Here is a 20,362-nt window from a genome sequence, read left to right as displayed (position 1 = left end):
TGCTATATGCAGATTGCAAATATTTCTACTGAATGTGTTCGTGATATAACCGCTTGTGAGTTGTTCAATGTGGATGAAAGGTTGCTTTCATTAGGGAATATTTCTAGTCAATGTGGACCCGACATAAACGTTGGCCTTAAATATATGGTAATATATTCATATAAGTAAGTTCTCTTGTACATGATTGGACACATAATGCAACATATTTTATGACGTTTTCGAACGTCTATAATGCTGCCAATGCATGGTAAATAAATGTCATCTGTCTTATAAATGTTAATATTACATCATAACTATATAAATATATAGATTTTTAAAATTATTGTTCTATAATTTTATGATATAATAAGTTGATGTTTCATCATCTTTGAAAGAGATCAAAATCGTTGAACTTTGAAATCGATTATTTCTCGGTTAATTCCAATTTTTTATTTTATATTATTTTTATATGTTCCTCTGACTTAATGATATTACAAAACAATTAACGATTAAGATTAATAATCGATCTCATTTATTCACGAAAAATATATTAAGTAACCATTTGTGTTTGCATTTGCGTGGTAAATGTTGTCGTATTGGATTTTTAGGTGCAGCTGTTAATCATCATGGAATTCGCGCGAAAAATTGCAAACGCGTGGCGCGTTTCTGTTCCTACTTTTTCTTCCATCTTCGTTTACGGCGAGTAATTCCTTAGATAGATAAGACGAGCAAGGAAAATTCTTGTACCATTAATTAAGATTGTAAGATAGTAGCAACACACGAATATATAACACAAGATGAAATAATATTTTTTTCGATGAAATTTTTAAGAAAAAAATTAACTTAAATTTAATTAAACGCAAAACTTCAACTAGACGTAAAAGTATCAAGTATTCAGATACAAATTCCACTTGAAATTCCTCGCTATTTTCACACTTAATTGGATCATTTTGTACGTACAATTTTCCATACATATATATTTTCTTTGCAAATAGCATTTCTCCTTAATTCGATCACAGCTATCCTTCCACCTTCCAGACCAAGTTTCAGGAACATTAACTCCAAGATTTACATTACATGTTTCCTCTGTCCCTTCTACCGTAATATATTTCTATTTTCTTCAAAACTCCACGTACAACTCGTTACCGGTGCATACGTAACCCCTGTCCGTGCTACATATCAACCAGTTAAACGGATAATTGGAGCTGGTCGCTATCCAGCTTAAAGACGTCTCATTGTGCTGCAACAGCGTTTCTTGCGACATTGGTGGTAAAGGCATAGTTAAACACGCGGGCATTAGTCGTTGCATACGTGCGAGCAGGCAGAGATATAGTCGTGATATGGCCGTGGTGTAGTTGTTCCCTTGTGAGCTGAAATAACGAATGAAAGAGGGCGCTAATGTAACACGGTTCGTTGATCACTTAAGGAATTTGTAAATGTAAATTAAATATACGCTTCTCTTTGATTTTCTTATATTGCATATTTATGTTGAATTTAATTTTTTTTTTTTTACATAAAAATTCGAATTAATTAATTTGGCCAAATGAGTCGATGTTTTTTTTTTTTTTTCAAAACTTTCTTTTTACTAATTATCGTTTTTTGAATACAAAATAAATTTTATGATCGTATAAATTTTGTATTTAAACATAAAATCAATCTTTCTTTTGTTCGAAGATTTCCAATAATACAATTCCTCCGATACCTATTGTTAGCTTATGTATTATTTTAGAGAAAGAGAAGCTTTCCTTCGCCACTAACTAAGAATCGTTTAACCGTTATTTATCTGGAATCGTTCTTGGCTTACGAGTTGTTTAAAAATGTCTCGATTCGTGGATATCTATTGTTAGCTTATCTTGTTATTGCAGACCAGGGCTGGTCTCCACTTGGATTCTAAAATCGTTTCTATTATTGCATAATCGAATTTATTTCTACCTTAGGAAATTTACTTATTCGAAACGATACGTTCAATTTTATTTATTGATAATTTCACTTATTATAATTCTTTCGAAATAAAAATTTGGAAATATTCCGTTCCACCTCGATATTAATCAAATTTCCAATGGAAGAAAAATCAAAAAAAATTTATAAGTTTTTTCAATTTTCACGGACATACTTTCATTTCCAAGAATATTCCCGATTTATTTCGTACGACATATCAAATCACCCGATACAGAGAGGCAAACAAATATTTTAAAACGGCAGTGGACAAACTTGTTAGCAAATGTTTCCCCGCTATAATATTAAATCTTGCGTTATTTCAGCAGTTTTATAGGCGGTAATGGTATAAGGTTTCCAGATATAATTCAAGTTTTGGGAGCTACTATTTTCGATTCTCGTCCGTTTTCGTAAACAGCCCGACCCCACATAGGGAAAACCTGTGTGCTCCTCGGACGATTTAACGTTCGTCGGTGTTCTTCGTTGGCACCACTCAAGATGGCCGATTTTTTGCTCTCATTTATCCGGTTGTTGCACACTAACACTACCACGGCTGTAACCACGTAATTTTCTGCTCAAGCCAACAAACTGTTACAATGTTCCTCCGCTATTTCTGGATTAACTTCTTTTTAAGCCAGGAATTCGAGCAAATACTACGACTACTCTTCTATCCTCTCTTCAATCTTTTCCTAATTATCACGTAATCTCTTTTATCGCTCATTTTTAAATGAGCCACAACTTCGAAAAAACGCTCGATCAATGTGAATTTTCGAAATTTTGAAATTATTTTCAGAAATTTCTTCTTTCTTTCTTCCAATCTTTTTCTAATTATTACATAATCTCTTTTATCACTCATTTTTAAATATTATTAAACGATGCTCGATCAATGTGAATTTTCGAAATTTTAAAATTATTTTTACAACTTCGAAAAAACGTTCGATCAATGTGAATTTTTGAAATTTTGAAATTATTTTCAGAAATTTCTTCCTTCTTCCCTCCAATCTTTCCCTAATTATCACGTAATCTCTTTTATCGCTCATTTTTAAATATTACCACAACTTCGAAAAAACGCTCGATCAATATGAATTTTTGAAATTATTTTCAGAAATTTCTTCTTCCTTCCTTTCAATCTTTTCCTAATTATCACGTAATCTTTTTTATAGCTCATTTTTAAATATTATTAAACGATGCTCGATCAATGTCAATTTTTGAAATTTTGAAATTATTCTCAGAAATTTCCTCCCTCCAATCTTTCTCTAATTATCACGTAATCTCTTTTATCGCTCATTTTTAAATATTACCACAACTTGGAAAAAACGACGCTCGATCAATGTTTTTAAAAATTAAAATAATTTTTAAAAATTATCTTCAGAAATTAATCGAGCCTTGATGGAACCTGGATTGTTTTTTTCGTTGACATGAATTTTTTTACGATATCTATAAAAACTAAACTTGAAGTTAAAGAACGATATTTCTCCCTTCCTCCAATATTTTCCTAATTATCACCCTACGTAATCTCTTTTATCATTTTTAAATATTATCACAACTTCAAAAAAACGATGCTCGATCAATGTGAATTTTTGAAATTTTGAAATTATTTTCAGAAATTTCTTTCTCCCTCCTTCCAATATTTTCTTAATTATCACCCTACGTAATCTTTTTTATCGCTCATTTTAAAATATTATCACAACTTGGAAAAAACGATGCTCGATCAATGTGAATTTTTAAAAATTATTTTCAAAAATTATCGAGCCTCGATGGAGTCTCGATCGTTTTTATATCTACAAAAACCAAACTTGAAGTTGAAGAACGACATTTCTCCCTCCCTCCTTCCAATATTTCCCTAATTATCATCCTACGTAATCTTTTTTATCGCTCATTTTTAAATATTACCACAACTTGGAAAAAATGACGCTCGATCAATGCGAATTTTTAAAAATTATTCATCGACACATCTAATCTTTTTTACGATATCTACAAAAACCAAACTTGAAGAACGACATTTCTTTCCTTTTTTTTTTTTTTTAATCAAGATTTCGTTTTCAAATTTGGATAAATTTCGAAACGATTCAACAAATTCCAGATTCCACGTTCCTACGTTTCGCACCGTTTTCAATGCCGAAGCGCGGCCATACGTGTGGGCCATTCCTTCCTCTCGAAAGGTTAATGCACGTTAATGCACCTTCAAACGAGCAAGTGCAATTATTCATCCGTGGGCTAATCGATCCGTTTCAATCAAGCGCGTTAATCATTGGCGGGCAAATGGTTTCGACTCGTCGCGCACCTTGCGAGTCGCAAGGGGTCACGAAAGAGGAGGGAAAAGTAGGGGAACGGGAGGAGGAGATTGAAAAAGAGGAAGGAACCGGTTGCACGCGGCTCGATTCCTCCCCGCTGGTTCACGGGGTTAAATATACCCTCGTGTTTTGCATCGCTCGTGTTCGCGAATTGAAAAGAAAGAGAGAGAAAGAAGTGGTTGGGGAGGAGAAAAGTTCGAAAGAAACGAGATATATATATATATATATATATATATATATATGCGTTATAAATCGCGGGCGAAGAGGAAGTGGAGAGAGAGAAAAAAAGAAGGGAAAGGGTGACCGGTGCCAAAATATCGGATTTGGACCACACCCATGCAAGAAAAAAGAAGGGAGACCAAGTATTTTACGATTGGGATCGAAATAGAGGACGAGAGAGTGGATTTTACACGAATTTGTACCGTAATAATATTAACCCTTTCCGTTCTCCACTAATAGCTAAACTAAAAAAAAAAAAAAAAAAAATCTCATCGCAAAAGTAAGTAGATTCTCTAAAACGCGTAGAAATAATTAATTCATTTCGATAAATCGATCGTATTATAATTCGAACGAAACTAAACGACTCGAGCGCGCGACGAGGCAAGGATGAACAGCGAAAGACATGGGAGAAGGAGAGAGAGAGAGAGCGAGGCACGCGATGAAAGGAAGATCGAAGGGGGAAAGAGAAGGTTTGAGAGACGTCTGCTATTACAGAGCACCTCCGTGGTCACGGCGCACAGCCCGATATGGAGCAATCTCAGATTTCCATCCGCCCAAATCGAGAATATACGCCCCCGCCTCCTCTCTCTTCTTCCCCCCAGGAGCGGGGAGGGGAGGGGAGGACCTCTGCTGCTCATCTCGCTCCCCCTCTCCCCTCTCGGGCGGAGGTGGAGGCGCTGCTCGGGGTTGGTGCTTGGCCGGCCGTGCTGGTAACAGTGCCAAAACTGCCTCAAAACGGACTGCTCCGTTCTCTCCCTCTCTCCCTTCCTCCACTCCGTATCTTCCCTCTCTCTCTCTCCTTCGATGCTCTCGTGGCGGATAACCACCCATCCCAGAAAGACACGTGCCCTCTATCCGCCTTCTCACTTACCTTCCTTCCTTCGACCACCTTCGTCTCCATTCTCTCGCACCCATCCGCCCGATCGGCTCGCTTTCCCCGCTTTTCCAACCTCCCCGAGTCGACACTCGACTCGGTGGACAAACGTGACAACAAGTGTCCGAGCGCGATCGCGTGATCGCGCACCCGGGTTCATCGCACCGACGGTTTTCGCGAGCGTCCTCGACTGTGGGGATAATGGATCGTGGATGGCGATCGTGTTTGGATTAAATTCGTAACAGTGAAATCATCGAATCAGGGAGAGAAGAAGGAAAATTGTTCGAGCGAATGTTCCTCGTCGATCTTGTTGTCGATCAGGATTTACGGGAGGGAAGAACGATCCTTCATGTTGCCGGAAAGCAAGTTTCCCGTCACAGGTAATAATAAGAAGCGGTGCTCTGTGGTGAAAAAAAAAGGTTATTCTTTTTGATTTTTATTTCATTCACTTTTATTCCTTCTCGAAAAGGATTGGAATTTTTTTCTATTCGAGATCGGGATCGAGAAATCATCACACCTCCCTTCGACATCGCGTCGCCTTGACATATTCCTCAGCATTGCAGCTGACTTACCGTTTTTAACCTACTTGCGCCCATGCCAATTACAGTCCAAACGCATGCTCGGCCGCGTGTGCGCCCGAGCGTCTTGTCCACTTGTTGCCCGTACCACACGCCTCCCCCGTGGATTCTTCTCCCTCCTTGTATATCGTCGAAATTATCCCTTCCAATGCTATTCTCCTTTAAAGAATAATAATAATAATATCACGTTTCCATTTTCGCACTTGGATTGATCGATAATCTTTTGAAGATAAAATTGAGCGGTTCCCCCGATCAACGGTAACAACGATTCCGCGATTACCGATTGTGATTCTACGGGTGTTGGAATGTTTGGAAGCGATTTTGAAGGAGGGAAAAATTGTTGCCGGCGCGGCTGGTTTTAGTTGGGCATTAAATGGATAGTTACGGGGAGGCGGGAGGCAGAGAGCACGAAAGTGTCTCAACGGGCGTAGTCGTAAAGATACACCGCGGTGCTCGGCCCCGTCATCCATAATCCCAAATATGGAGTGAGAAATTTGAGAGAACCGAAAATAGTGGCGCTACGCCAACCGCTAAAAATAGCCAAAAAATAAATTGTAGTTACGCGGCCGCCTGCATCATTCTATAACTGGTCTTCAATGAATCGGGCCACCTCCCTCGCACACGCCGTTATTAATACACCATCACACGTATACACCCGGTCGGTAAGCTATATTGCTCCCGTTTTTGGACCGCGTTTTAGCGGCGAGACTCGAGACTATCGTTTTACGCTCGAGCCTTCCAACCTAGAATATATATATATATATATATAGGATGTTAACGGTCGAATCTGTTTCAATAATTGTTACATTACGCGGATGAGAATTTTAAAGAAATAATTTCTGTACACTTTTGGAAAAAGATTTGGTCGAAGAAGGTATCGATATCTTGTATAAAATTGATTGGAATCGAATTTTCGTATATCGTATTAGGTTATGTTTTATGTTGTCGGCGATGTGGGTGGATAAGCCGAGGCGGGACTTTCGCTTCGATTAATCTAACTCGCGCGACGCTGCACCGTTTAATTTTAAATGACACGTGTCCGGGGTTATTAGAACTTTTGTTGCACGTGCCGTAGCGTACGAATTGCTAGCTTCGAATTCTTTTATCTTAAGATGAAAATTCTCCGATTTCTTCCGTTAGAGTCGTTGCAATTTTTCATTATATGAGTAAGAATGTTTATAAGGAGGTGAATTAGAGACGATGTTTCAATTTACTTCTTTCCTCTTTTTTAATGTTATTGAATTTATAAAACGAATTTAAATAAATTGTTCGCCTGAAAAGAACGGGAAGTATTATTTATAACGGAGAGGTGATATAAGATGACATAAATATACAATTTATATTTGGTACAAGATTTATTGCTGACGTAAATGAATTTATTTTTGTTTTAGATTAGAAGGATCATTGTCACAATTATTTTCGATACAGAAATATTCTTTCATGTAAAAAAATAAAATCTAGAATAGGGTCACGAAATTTAGAATGTTTAATTCACCAAATAATAAATTTGTGCTTTACATTTTAATCGATTCTATTAATTACACTAGAAAACACGATACTTGTTAAAATTTTATCATTCGTGTAAAAATTAAACGAAATTTAATTATTTTCCTCTCCCAAAATTTGTCACCATAAAAATTGCTTCATCGAACTCTCACAAATTTTTTTTTACTTTAATCGCGCTTTATTTATCCAATTTTATGTACGCGAACAATATCGTAACACAGTAACGTGCACGTTTAAAAATTATGAAAATTTTTATCGTACCTTTTTTTCTTTTTCTTATTTTATTTCGTTTCTTTCGAAACTCTTTTTATTTCCTTCGACCGTTTTATACTCGCTGTATTCAAATTTCACGTTCCATGTTTGGCTCCGACTCCACAATTCGACGAACATTGTTGCACCTAACCTCGACAAATGGATGGTGTACAATTCGTGAAACCCGATCGACTAAGGCCAAGTACGGTCCAGCAATTGCGGGTGTTGGGTGGATCGTACTCGTGTCCGTGTTTCTATTTTCGAGCGTGAATATTTTTATCCGACAGTGGCTGCAAACTCTCTATGTTACAATACTCTTCTTCATCTCTCCTTCATCGGCTTACACTCTCCTTCTCTCTCTTTCTCTCTCTCTTCCACTTCCTTCTCTTTTTTTCCACATCTCATTTCCGCTCCCGTTCAAGAGTTACGTCTTTCTTTGATATCGTCTCGTCGCGACGATCTCGTTTGAACGTCGTCCACGGTCGAATGGTAGTCTCGACACGTAGTCTCCCTTTTGCTTTACAGATAGTCGTCCGTTATCAATTAATCATTATTTCCTTTCGTTAAATTTATCCCGCTTTGAAACGTGGGGGATGCCAGAAGATCGATGACGGCTCAAGTTTGAGGTTATGTGCGAGATCGACGAAGGTTTCAAACGCAGTTTCGAATTACTCGGGAATATCTTCAATACGTGTGTCTTGAATACGTATATTTTCAAATTTATTAATTTTTCTTGATCATTTTAATAAAATTTCATCGATTGGATTTTTTTAAAGTCACTTTAAAACAATAATCTTCATCTCCTTTCTTATCCTAAATTTATTATTTTCGTAAAAAGATTTCTTTTCCTCGTGAATATTCATGCTCTTTTTATAAATTTTCTATTTTAAAAGTAAATTCTTAACCAAAAAGTTTCTTTTTCTTTTCTTATCGATACTCGCAGATTAAACGATATTTTTTCGCGTGTAAATATAGAAATTTCCTAACCTAACTTGATATCTTCACTTTAATCAAAATTTTTCTTTTCCTTTTTTACCGACACTCGCGCACAAATTTACAATGTTTTCGCAAATACCTTCCATGTCCTTCTATTTCTCCGTTTATTATTATACGCGTTAAACCATGATACTATATTTATACGTGGCGGATCGACGTTTCGATGAGCTTAAAGGAGCATTGCGAGAAAATTATACATGACAGGTGTGTAGAGACGAGTTGAAAAGCATTCCTAAGCCGATCTTCGAGTCGTGTAATACGCGGCAGCTGTCAGTTTTCCTTTTTATACGATTTCGAAGCCTTGGACACACTGGCCGCCGCGCCCACACGTGGACTAACCTAACTATGCTGCAATTCTCCCGCACAATTCTGATGACAATCCGCATGTGGGCATTTGTTTGGTTTCTTTCATTTTTCACGGCTGTTACGCGATTTCCACGATTAGAAACCGCGTGGAAACACTGGTCGAACGTTTATGGTTAATCGGACAATGTTTCATTAAAACGAGAAGGTTATGAATATTCCGCAATATTCAGGTTGCATGGTGGCGGCGCTAATGTCAATGCAGTGCCCACGCATAACCTTTACTTCGGATAATACGAATCTATATACATATGATTTAGAGACGAACGGAAAGTTAAAATTCGTTGGCGCGAATGTTGTCATATTGCATGTTACGGGTTGGCCAACTGGCTGTGAATTTGTAATAAATTTTGTGCACTTTTGGCACAAAATTTTGTGTTCGTTTCAACAAGTGATCGATGATGGAATAGGTGATATCAAATAATTAATTTACATTATCTATAGAATCTAGTAATTTTTTATCTTCTCGCGCAACATTACAAAATTAATTTGATTTAAATAGTTTGATTCTCTGATCGATTATCGATGAAAAACTATTTTAATAATTATGATAATTCATCGATTCCAATGTAACCAATCATATTTGTCGTTCCCAGAAATCACTAGAATCTTGAAATCACTAGAAATTTATTTTACATATATATTTTTGAAGAATATTAGGATTGAGATATTGAAAATTATTTCTAATCAATTACTTTTTTGATGTTGTAGGGGGCACTATGCAGACCGAGGAAATCGTGTCTCGCACACAATCTACTGGTATAGACGGCGGCCCCACAGACAGCGCCTCTTTGCAGCATCATCTGCATCACACGTCGCACATAAAGTGTCCGTTGCCACCTCTGCTCCACATGGCGGTGAAGCAGGAGCCACAGGAGGAGGAGGAACGAAGTCGTGACACGAATGCGTTGAGGTGAGCCTACGATTATGGTAATCGCCACTTCCCATCTCCCTCGATCCTATCTTTACGCTTTCACTCGTAAACACCCGTCTTAGATAGCATCGATCACGCTTTCTTTCGAATTATTTTTCCCTTTAAAAGTGAATCAGTGTTTAGGAAAATTTTATTTTACTCTTATTACGTAAATAAGAATGGTCGTAATAATATAGGTTATAATTTTAAATAATCCTTTTTTAAAGGAACCTAACCAAACTAAATGACTTTATCAAAGTCAAACAAAAAAATTACATTGCAATTACACATTTTGCCATTAAAATTTAGAAATTTATCGAAATTCGAACGAATCGATTAAAATTGTGACTCTGGCATTCCGTGGTTTTGGCGGGAAATTTTTTAATAAACGAATATACGTGCAAAATACTTGAAATTTCTTCGAGAATGATTATAAAACACGCTCGAAAAGATGAAACGTACGTATTATCGCGAGTTTATGTCGAATCAACGTAACCCAAACCGGGCCCACGAAAGAAAACATTAGTATTCCTCGAGCAAGGTAAACGCTCGTGCCGACAGCCCGAGTTGTGTTATTATCGTATCGGACATAAATCATATAAGAAAGGCATTAGTTATTATTATTATCGCGTGTTGCGCATCGTAACGAGATAAATGTATCTCGTCATAACGAAATAAAATAATACGCTGTCAGCCTGTTATTACGCGAAACGTAATTTTTCTCGGGTATGGACGATCCCGATGGCGCTTACGATGAGCGACAGATTATTACTTTTTTTTTTTTTTTCTTTTCGAAAATTAGTATAGCGAATACGATCATCTCGAGTCGCGTAAAAGTAATTTATACGATGGAAACGTGAGCCGAAAAGCTTGGGTCACACAGTGGGGGTCACGTGCATTATTGTGCAAAGCCATTTTTTTTATTATTCATTTTCTTAATATCCTGAGAAAATTTAAACAAAATTTCTTCTTCCAAAATTATGAGAAATTAAGCGGAAAATTTTAAGTCAATAATAAAATCAATCGTTCCTTTTTATTTTTTCTTTTTTTTCTTTTTCAAATGTATTTATTCGTTCGGTAGATGTATAATTTAGAAGAAAAATTTTCTCCCACTATTATTACCCGCATTCACAAGTGTATAAAAATTATATATAGAAATCGTAAAGGGTAATAAAAGTTTTTTTAAAAGGGATATTGTATCGGTTGACCACTTCGATGCGATTTATGACGTTTTACGGGCGTTTATATCGCGCAGAAAATTCCTTTATGCCCCTGAATATGTATCGAATAACAACTTTCACCCGATTACCACGTCCTCCACCACGTTTACTTTACTCGTATTTTTATTCCCAACACTGTGAGATACGAATGCTTCCTTTTCTTTTTCAATTCGCTATTGAGAGAGATTGTAAAATATGATAAATTTGATAGTCCGCAAGTAGACGCAGACATCTCGCCGACGTCCGTCGATGGGAAACTCGGACACGAAACGGGCCATCATCATCATCAGATCCAAGAGCTTGAGGAAACTCCGGGGCAGACCGTTGCCGATCTGAATAATCGAGGAAGGCCGAGGTAAGTTTTATTTGATCGATTAATTTTTTTAATCGTTGTACAATTATAAAGATTATCAGAATAGAAAATTAATCACAGAATTAATACTATAATGAAAATTTATATTACATTAAAAACAAAATTCCTATTTCTCAATTTTAATTAAAAAATTCTTTAATTTGTACAATGATCAAATTTAAGTAGAAATAAAAAATTATTTTACATTACGAGGCTTTTCGACTCATCTTGATCTCCATTCAAATCTTTCCCCTTGGAACGAAAAATTTTCATTCCATTTGCGCGACCGTTTCCTCTCCTCTTAATCGATTAATCATTTCCTTCTCCAACCTCCAATTATCCTCGCTCGTTTTATCCTTCTCTATCCCCCGTACACTGATACCTTCTCTCTCTCTCTCTCTCCCAACGACCATTTCAAGTCGTCTCGTTTACAGCCGCGAAAGAGTTTTAGATAAGCAAGAATGGATTCAACGAGAAACTGGTTCGTTCCAAATGAACTCTCTCCCGCGTTCTTTTCTGAAAAAAAAGAAAAAAGAAACAGAAGAAAGAAACAGAACCTCTTTGGCACGTCGACTCGTTGAAATGCCGCGAGTTGATTACCGTTACATTGAATTTCATTAAAAAAAAAAAAGAAAAAAGAACGAGCAGACAGTAGTAGGGAAGAGGAGCGCGGGACACTCTCTATGCATAATGTACACGTAAGATGGAATGGCTCGACGTGTGTGTCGAGGTGTGGTTTGGAATGCAGTTAGGTGGAAAACAACGTTAACGAAAGCCTCGTATCGCCGATGTAATTATTAGTCGATTTCCATGCGATTCTCTTCACGCGGAATACTTGATGAGAAATTAATTACGAATTAATTACGCGTAGGAACGATGGGTGGGATGGGGAGAATGCGGAGGATTCGGATCTTCTTTTCTTTTTCGCATATTTTTGCTTTCTTTTTTTTTTTTTTTTTTGTGTGTGGTAAAAATTTGTACAGTTGTAGTAAATTTAATCATATGCATCTTCAAATTATATCTTTTGATAAAAAGTTGCAATAATTTCAATGAAGACAAATACCCTTAAGGATTTTTTTTTAATAATAAATATTTTAAAAATATCGTATTTCTAAAATTCGATCTGCAAAATAAAATAAAAAAGAAATCGAAATTGCATCGAACGGTCCATTAAAACTCGGGGCGTGGAAAATCTGTTGCAGCCGTGGGCGCAGGAAGTCGCGATGGAAGCTCAAGTTCCACCACCAAGCGTTGCCACCGGAGTATCTGGACCACTACGAGGCATCCCTCGCCCAGGAGGCACTGAACTCGTCGCCGACCCGAGTGACGGAGCCGACGGTGGCCAGCCCAGCGCCAACCAGCTCCACCTCGACGCCAAGCCCCATAGCCGACGTGCACGGTTGGTTGCAGCGGATCGCGGCGATGCAGCAGGAGCTCTGCCCTCAGATCCCGTCCGGCCAGTGCTCGACCATGGCGCCCAACAACGCGCCGAGTCAAGCGTCGGTCTCGAGGAGATCCGTCATCACGTCCACCTCCTCTCACGCGCACAACAACACCATAACCACCACCGCCCACCACCACAACAATCACAATCAACAGCAGCAACAATCCCCTTCGCAAGCGTGCCAAGCCAGGCCGCCCATGAAATACTCGGATCTCCCTTACATGGGCGAGATCACGTTGGACAACAGCAAGCCGAGGCGGGGGAGGAAGCCGAAGAAGGCGGATATCTGTCACTTGATATACAAGAATTACGGGACCATACTGCCCGGAACCCCTGGCCACGAGGAGAGAAGGCTCTCCCCGAGGGGGGAGAAGGCGGTTGGCGATTGCCGAGAGAGGATCTCCCCGCACGCGATTCCGTTCCAGAGGTCCGACGTGCAGAACAGGATCAGCAGCTTGTTGGAGAAACGATTGACGCAGGAGTCGCGGCGCACTTTCGACGTGGTGGAGAATTCGAGGGAGCAGGACGAGCCTTTGAACCTGTGCATCAGGGATCTGAATCAATTGAAGATCAGATTGTTGAGGAAGCACGGGAACGTGTACGAGTCTGGACAGGTTAAGAGCGAGACGTCGAGCGACGGGGAAGAAGTCGAGTGTATAGGATCCACTTTTCCCACTGAATCGAGTTATCGTCCGTTGTTGGATCCGTTGGTTGTTCGTAACAGCGGGAATCACAACGTGAATCACAACAACAATATAATCGATCCCATGCTCGCCACTAATCCGGGATTCGTGTACTGGCCCAACGCTGGCGTGTTTATCCACCCGATGGCGCTGCAGTCGCAGCTACTCTACTACCAAAAGATGGCGCAGAACGACAAGACGTGCTACCCGAGAGCGAGTTTGGAACAAGGGCCGAAAGAGCAGAGGATCGTTCCTAAATCGATATACTCTATGATGGAGGCGAAGAGCCCGCCTCTCGTTCCCGCGCCACCCGCCACCGTCCAACCGTTGACACCCGTCCAAACGGCCCCCCCGGTCCAACCCCCGCTCTCCCCCAGGCCGAAGAGGAACGCGCCGCCCGTTGCCCAAGCGCAAGGAGGACAGCCGACCAAGAGGAAACGGTCCGCCATATTCATACCGCCTATGCCCACGGAGAACAACAACAATCCCGCGACAGAGGTGAGCATATGCAAATTCAAGTTCACAGGTGGGGCGAAACCTAGCCTCCAAGAGAAGAAGAGCCTGTCCGTCGATTCTGGGGGCAACTTCAGGTATTACAGCGGAACGGGGGACAAGAGTATGCGAGGATACGAGTTCTTCCCACGCGAAGCTCTTCAACAGTCCGCCGGCCAGTCGGCCTCCTCGACGGGCGCCTTCCTCAACGCAGCCGGGGAAAGGATTCAACCGCCCCCCTGCCAGAGGAGCGGGGGCAACAACCAGGAGGAGGGTCGTCGCAAGAGGAAGACGCGAAAGTCGTTGCAGAGGGAGAAATTGGAGCAAACGTTCAAGGAGAAGGGGTTCCTGATCCAGACGCAGCAGCTGGAATCCGCGGAGGGCGCCACCTATTGCAAGTTTAGACAACTTAGAAAATTCACCAGATATCTGTTCAGAAGTTGGAAGGACTATCTGCCGGGGAACGTGCGCGAGTTGACCGGGGCAATGGACAACGAGATCGGGGACGGAGACGCGGAGAGCGACACGAACGTGTTACCGTCCCCTGTTCCGAATATGGTGGACGTGCCGTCAGCCTTCGTCGACGAGCACCGCGCCCTGCCTCTCACGTGAGAGACGGCCACGAGGCGAGCGGTCGGTTCAACGTTAACTTCAGCCACGGTTCTCGGGGCCAAGATCAGGGAAATCGCTGATGAATCGCTCGCGTTGCTTCGATCGAGGGAGCAACGTGAGGTGGGGATGGAGAGGAGGCAAGTCGATGTAAGTTTTCAAGGACGTAAAGATTTTTGATAAAGAAGGATTGTGCTCGCGAGATGGACGATCGGGAAATTTGTTTGAATTAGGAAGTTTCAAGTTTTGAGATTAGATCAATTGTTTATCATTGGAAATGGATTTCAAGAGAATTATGTTATTGTGAAAAGAGGAAATGTATCTCTCTTTTTCAGAAAGAATTTTCCACGATGAAATATATAAAAGATTGTAAAAATTGCGACTGACAATGGGAATTAGGATAGGAAACGATAGATTCAGCTAATAGGTTAAACGTGAAAGACAATTGCTTAACTTTCACTTTGTACTCAATGATTAATAATAGGTAACTGTTAATGTCATAACGTTTAAGTATCGAAACTTTATAACACCTTAAAAATGCATAAATGGTATACGCACATTTTTTTACAGAGTAAAGAGTGGATTTTTTTCTTAAATTTTCAATTCATATTTTCTTTCTTGAATTTGTTTATTTAAAAAATTATTAGTTTTTTTTAAATTTTATTAAGAATTGATACATTACGAAGCAGATTGTTGATTTGTTATCAGGAATGGAAACATTTTTTTTTTTTTAATAAAAATATATTTCCACGATTTTATTTAAACCAATATAAAGATTTTTAAATTATCATCTATTAATATTATATTATCTTTTGAGCTTGTATTGACTGTTAACCGAGCAAAAAATTAATTAAAATTCGAAAAAAATACAATAACGATGTTGACCAGTTGCTATGACATCATATTATATCTATTATTATAGATAATCGACATAATCTGTGTAGTATTTACTGGTCCTTGAATATCAAAAAAAAAAAAAAAAAAAAAAAATGTGAAGAAAAATTATAATATCGACGATTATAATTCATAATGAACTAAAAAACATACGATGTTAATTGATCTTTACTTACATAAATAAGTGATATATAAGTCTGTGATATGTAGTAGTTCATTTCATAATTGATAAAAAAACACACACAAAAAACACTGATCATTCGTTTTAATATTCTTAAAAATATCCAATTCAAAAACTATCTAATGAAAAAGATATAAAAACATCGATTGAAATTCATTTGTCGAAAACTTTAAACGAATTTAATTTTAGGTTAGAAATGCCCCCTATGATCAAATCACGTTTACATCAAGCCAATCGATTAAATTTCAATCGAATAAAAATAAAATTTCGATCGTTTACGAGTCAAAGTTGTCTCGATCTAACGAGAAAAGTTATGCAGATCACCAATTTTCATAAATGGATTTAATATCAACAATCTATCACTTCCATTTCATTACCATCTAATAAAAACATCATCATCGCACGACTTATAAATAAATACGTATTATTTCGTGAATCAAATGAACGAACGTACAACTATTAACATAACCTTATAACAATGCGCGATTGATCGATCGTTTCACTAGAAGAATGAGAGAAAAGAAAGGAACGTATATCGGTGAGAGAGCGGGAAAGAGAATCGTAAATGCTACCGCGAGCGAGGATACGAAGAACAGATGGCGTTCGTGTATCGTCACGGTTATAATAATAATGTAAATTCGATCGTAGCTCCGTGCCAAAGATGGGAGACTGGAATGTAAATAGCGCTGAAAGGACGTGTTTGTCGTAGTTAACCAAAGAGCGTGGTTTCGCCGATTAGAAGCGGATGCGAGTAAGGTAATCTTCGTGTGTTAAGAAACAAGAGGCGTGACGCGATAAATTCAGCTTTCTAGGCGGCCTGCACGGGACGAGGCGAGACTTTCGTCGGCTTTCGATTTTGCAATGCATTTCGTGCGCACCTAGATGAGAACAGAGAATGAGAACGAAAAAAGAATTGAAAGATTCTTCTTTGAGAGAGGAGAGAGAGAAAGAGAAAAGAGAAGAGAAAGGAATAAATAGAAACGGGAAAGTCCCGTATAATTATACGATTATCATGATTATTTTTTAATCGTAATCTATTTAATAACGCCTAACGAAATCTAGTCTTATTTATACTCTTTGTTAAATCAAAAGCCGTGTTTTTTTCTTTTTTATTATTATTATTATACGCACAGCGATTTATTTATGTATGTATATAATTCTACACAATTTGTGTCGGCGCGTGGCGTACATCGGAGTGCAAGGAATGGAGAGAAATGTGTGGAACTGTTGGCGAGAATAAAATTGAAATTGTGATTGTAAAACGATGGCGATGGCTAGCTGACGTTCGATGAATTTAGGAAATGTTAGAATTGGGAAACGATCCGTACCTGAGGCTTGTGGCGCCCTCCTTCGATTTTTCGCTTTCGAATCGTCCTTTATTCGAGAACTTTGTAAATGGTTCAGGTTTTAGAGACGCGCACGCGCCGACGAGTCTCCATTGTTGGAGGAGAAATTGCGCTCAAAATGGCGATGATTAACGGTGGAACGAGGAAATGTGCAACAGGAACCGTCCTATAATCTGTAATCCTGTTATTATTATCCTGTGCAGCGACACGTTAAACCATTTTGTACGTATTGCCAATTGTAAAGAGATCAATTCTTATAGTCTGTAATAATAAAAAGTAATTGTTACTTATATTAACGTTATTTTTCTTGTTGATTTTTTGACGACATATCGAATCGATTATAATACGATTACAATTTTTTTACAGCAATTCATTCGACTAATGAATTATTCTCGAAGAATAAGATTCACAATTCGAGATACGATCTGAAAAAAAAAAAATAATGGAAACATCGAAGAAACGAATTTCGTTTTATATTGGCGAAGCATATAATTCTTTAGAACAACTTTTCATATTCCAATACGTGACAACGAGAAAGAAATTAACGTTGTACGTTATATACTTGTGCAATGAGTGTCGAAAAATCTTATTTCTCTCAAACGTCTGGTTGACGTTATGAAAAACTCGTGCAACAAAGTACCAATTACGGATCCAATTATATCGCAAAACGAGATTTTAACACGTTTTACAGTGATTATGACACGCGTGCATGACAATTGTCAAAAGTAATCCCCGAAAGAAATTTAATTAAACCTTTCCCGATATGTTTCATTGATGCACCGGCCAAGGATCCATGCGCATCACACACGATACACCACCACGCGGCTTGGAAGGCCAGGTAAGTAAGCATTCGTGTGCCTACACGCACAAAGGGAATAAGGATGCGTGTGCACGCACTGGCTGGTCTCGGCTCGTCGATGCGTACAGCCAGCCATTCATGCATACGCCCATTCATACGTCTCTCTGGCTCACCTTGAACACTTTTTGTCGTCGGTCGATGTGGACGTGGCTGTGCGCTTCGCCACTTAAACCGTGTGCACCTTACTATGTATTCTCCTCTTTCAGAGAGGGTGCTGATTCGAAGTTGAGAAATTATGGATGAAGGATTCGAGAAAAATTTGACTTAAAAAAAAGAAAGAGATGAAAGAGATGAGGGAAATCGGATGAGGAACGAAGAATGGTAATTTTGAAGTTTTTCTTAATTATTGTCAAACATTTTTTCAAGTCTAACTTTATGTTACCACTTACATGGAATTTTTTACATTCTTTATTATCTTTATAATCAATTTTTAATATTTTATGCGTTACATTTTATGGAATCAAATATTCAAAGTCTTTTATCTTTCGTTTGATGTATTAGAAACAATCAACTAACTATTCTTTTCGTACTTTTTCTTTTTCCAGAACAAATGCTATTATATCCTCGATTTCTAATTGAACGTTTTTTATAATATGATTTAATTCTCATCCTCCTCTCGCGAATTCCGCCACGTTTTGTCCAGAAAGGAAGAAGAGAGATAAGAAAATTTGACGCGTTGAATTGTTGGAAGAGGGAAGGCGTCGTCGTCGGCGTCGTCGTCGAGGTTGGCGCGCACAATGACTGCAGGTTTCCTAATACGGCCTCGTCGCCGAGCTGGATGAAAAAAAGAGGAATTTTGGCCACCATCGGGGGCCTGGGAAGGAACGTCCCGCGTTAGATCCTGCCGGCACAGAAATTTAATAATCGGCCGCTGCCCGCTTCGAAATCTTTCTCTTCCTCTTGCTGCGTACTTCAGTATATATATATATATATATATCATTATTGGAAGAGTTAATGCGTCTGTGACTTTGATCACTTGTAAAAATACAATTGCAATTGCAGATTTTTATATACAAAGTATCAAAAATTGTTTGAAGAAGGTGGATTGTTAGAAAATGTTACAAGATGGTTGATTATTAATTATATAAAATTTGTAAAGTCAATCCTTTTGTAACTTTGATTATTTTCTTTAGTTTGTTAGAGGATAATTTGATTGCAAATCACAATTTATCATAATGAAAAGTGATGTAATTTTTATTGCCTATAAAAGAATAATTAAAACAGATTGTAACTTTCCATTATAGTCTTAAATATCAGAAACTAGTATTGAAGATTTATGATCTCTTGTAAGAAAAAATGTAATCAACATAATTCTTTTACCATCAATACAAATTTTATGCAAATTTTTAATTCAGTCTAATTCATTCTTTCTTAACAAAGACAAGCTTCTTCTTTTAAAACATTTTCAAAGTTTTATAAATAAGATAACAATGTCCAGAAACCATCAAATAAACCACCATCCTTCCATCCTTCTCCTTCTTTCATCCCTTCAATCACCTTCACCTTCCCCAAAACCGGAACCGGACAAATTACACTCGTCCTCGATCCTTTCAACATTCAGAAGACAAAGAGACGAGTCCCTCCTCCTTTCCTTTGTGTTTCCACGTGTTCTCCTCGCCAACTCCCTTATACGGTAGAAAGATAAGGAGTTTCGCGCGCCCAGTAAATCGGCGATTTAAGGTGCGTCCGAGGCGCGGAGGAGATAGCGAGAATCGCGTGGAGCGTGAAGCGTGAACCGAGCGAGCAGGATCGGATAGAGCGTGGCCGGTTCGAAGGAAGACAGGTATTCGCAGCCCAACAGGACAGGTTCGTTCGCGAAAAACTTCAATTTGTCTCGCACGCTCCCCCATCCACGCAGGGATATCTCTTCGATGGGTAATACGCGCGCGCCAGGAAGGGAAATCGAGTGGCGATAATGTTGGATATTCTTTGCAATTGCTATCTCTTTTTGCGGGGAAATTGAAATTTGGAAAGGAACGAGAATTTTAATGATAAAGAATCGTGAATTTTTTTTTAAAGCGTTTTTAGATTTAATTTGAGTATGCAAAAAAGATTTGTAAATTTTTCGAAGTTTTTTTCCAGTCACTAGAAGTTTTGAGATTTACGAAAAAGAATTGGAATCGATCACGAGTCAATTTCAAGTAATTTTTGCTGATCGCTGTTCAAATTTCGCGCCATAAACTTTCCTTATCGCTCCCGCTCTGCCCCTCCTCCTCGACGAACGATAATTAAACAGTACCGGTCAATATCCCAAAAGACGCTCTCCTTGCCATTTCGCGGCACAGGAACACGTTCCTTTTTACGCGATATCGACGCGTTCCCCGCAATTATATCCGTCTGAATGGCGGCCGTGTGCTCGCCATCAGGCGTAGG

The 20,362-nt window shown here is 38.7% G+C and overlaps 1 protein-coding gene across 3 annotated transcripts in view; it reads left to right on the top strand.

The window, feature by feature from the left end:
* LOC725775 overlaps positions 1-17,431 on the top strand; it is a 45,760-nt gene extending 28,329 nt beyond the window's left edge. Inside the window, exons 1-4 of one of the 3 annotated variants that reach the window (XM_006564976.3) lie at positions 5,552-5,681; positions 9,708-9,909; positions 11,341-11,484; positions 12,684-17,431. In XM_006564976.3, coding sequence (XP_006565039.1) covers positions 5,651-5,681; positions 9,708-9,909; positions 11,341-11,484; positions 12,684-14,712 — 2,406 coding nt within the window. In that variant the 5' untranslated portion in view covers positions 5,552-5,650 and the 3' untranslated portion in view covers positions 14,713-17,431. Of the gene's footprint in view, positions 1-5,551; positions 5,682-8,516; positions 8,838-9,707; positions 9,910-11,340; positions 11,485-12,683 lie in introns of those variants that run through there. The other 2 variants (XM_026446466.1, XM_006564977.3) reach the window with 2 other exon arrangements.
* The last annotated feature ends 2,931 nt before the right edge of the window (positions 17,432-20,362 follow it).

The sequence above is a fragment of the Apis mellifera genome, linkage group LG1, assembly GCF_003254395.2.
Source record: "Apis mellifera strain DH4 linkage group LG1, Amel_HAv3.1, whole genome shotgun sequence".
In the NCBI taxonomy this organism is placed as follows: Eukaryota; Metazoa; Arthropoda; class Insecta; order Hymenoptera; family Apidae; genus Apis; species Apis mellifera.
This window is presented reverse-complemented; position numbering and strand designations above follow the sequence as displayed.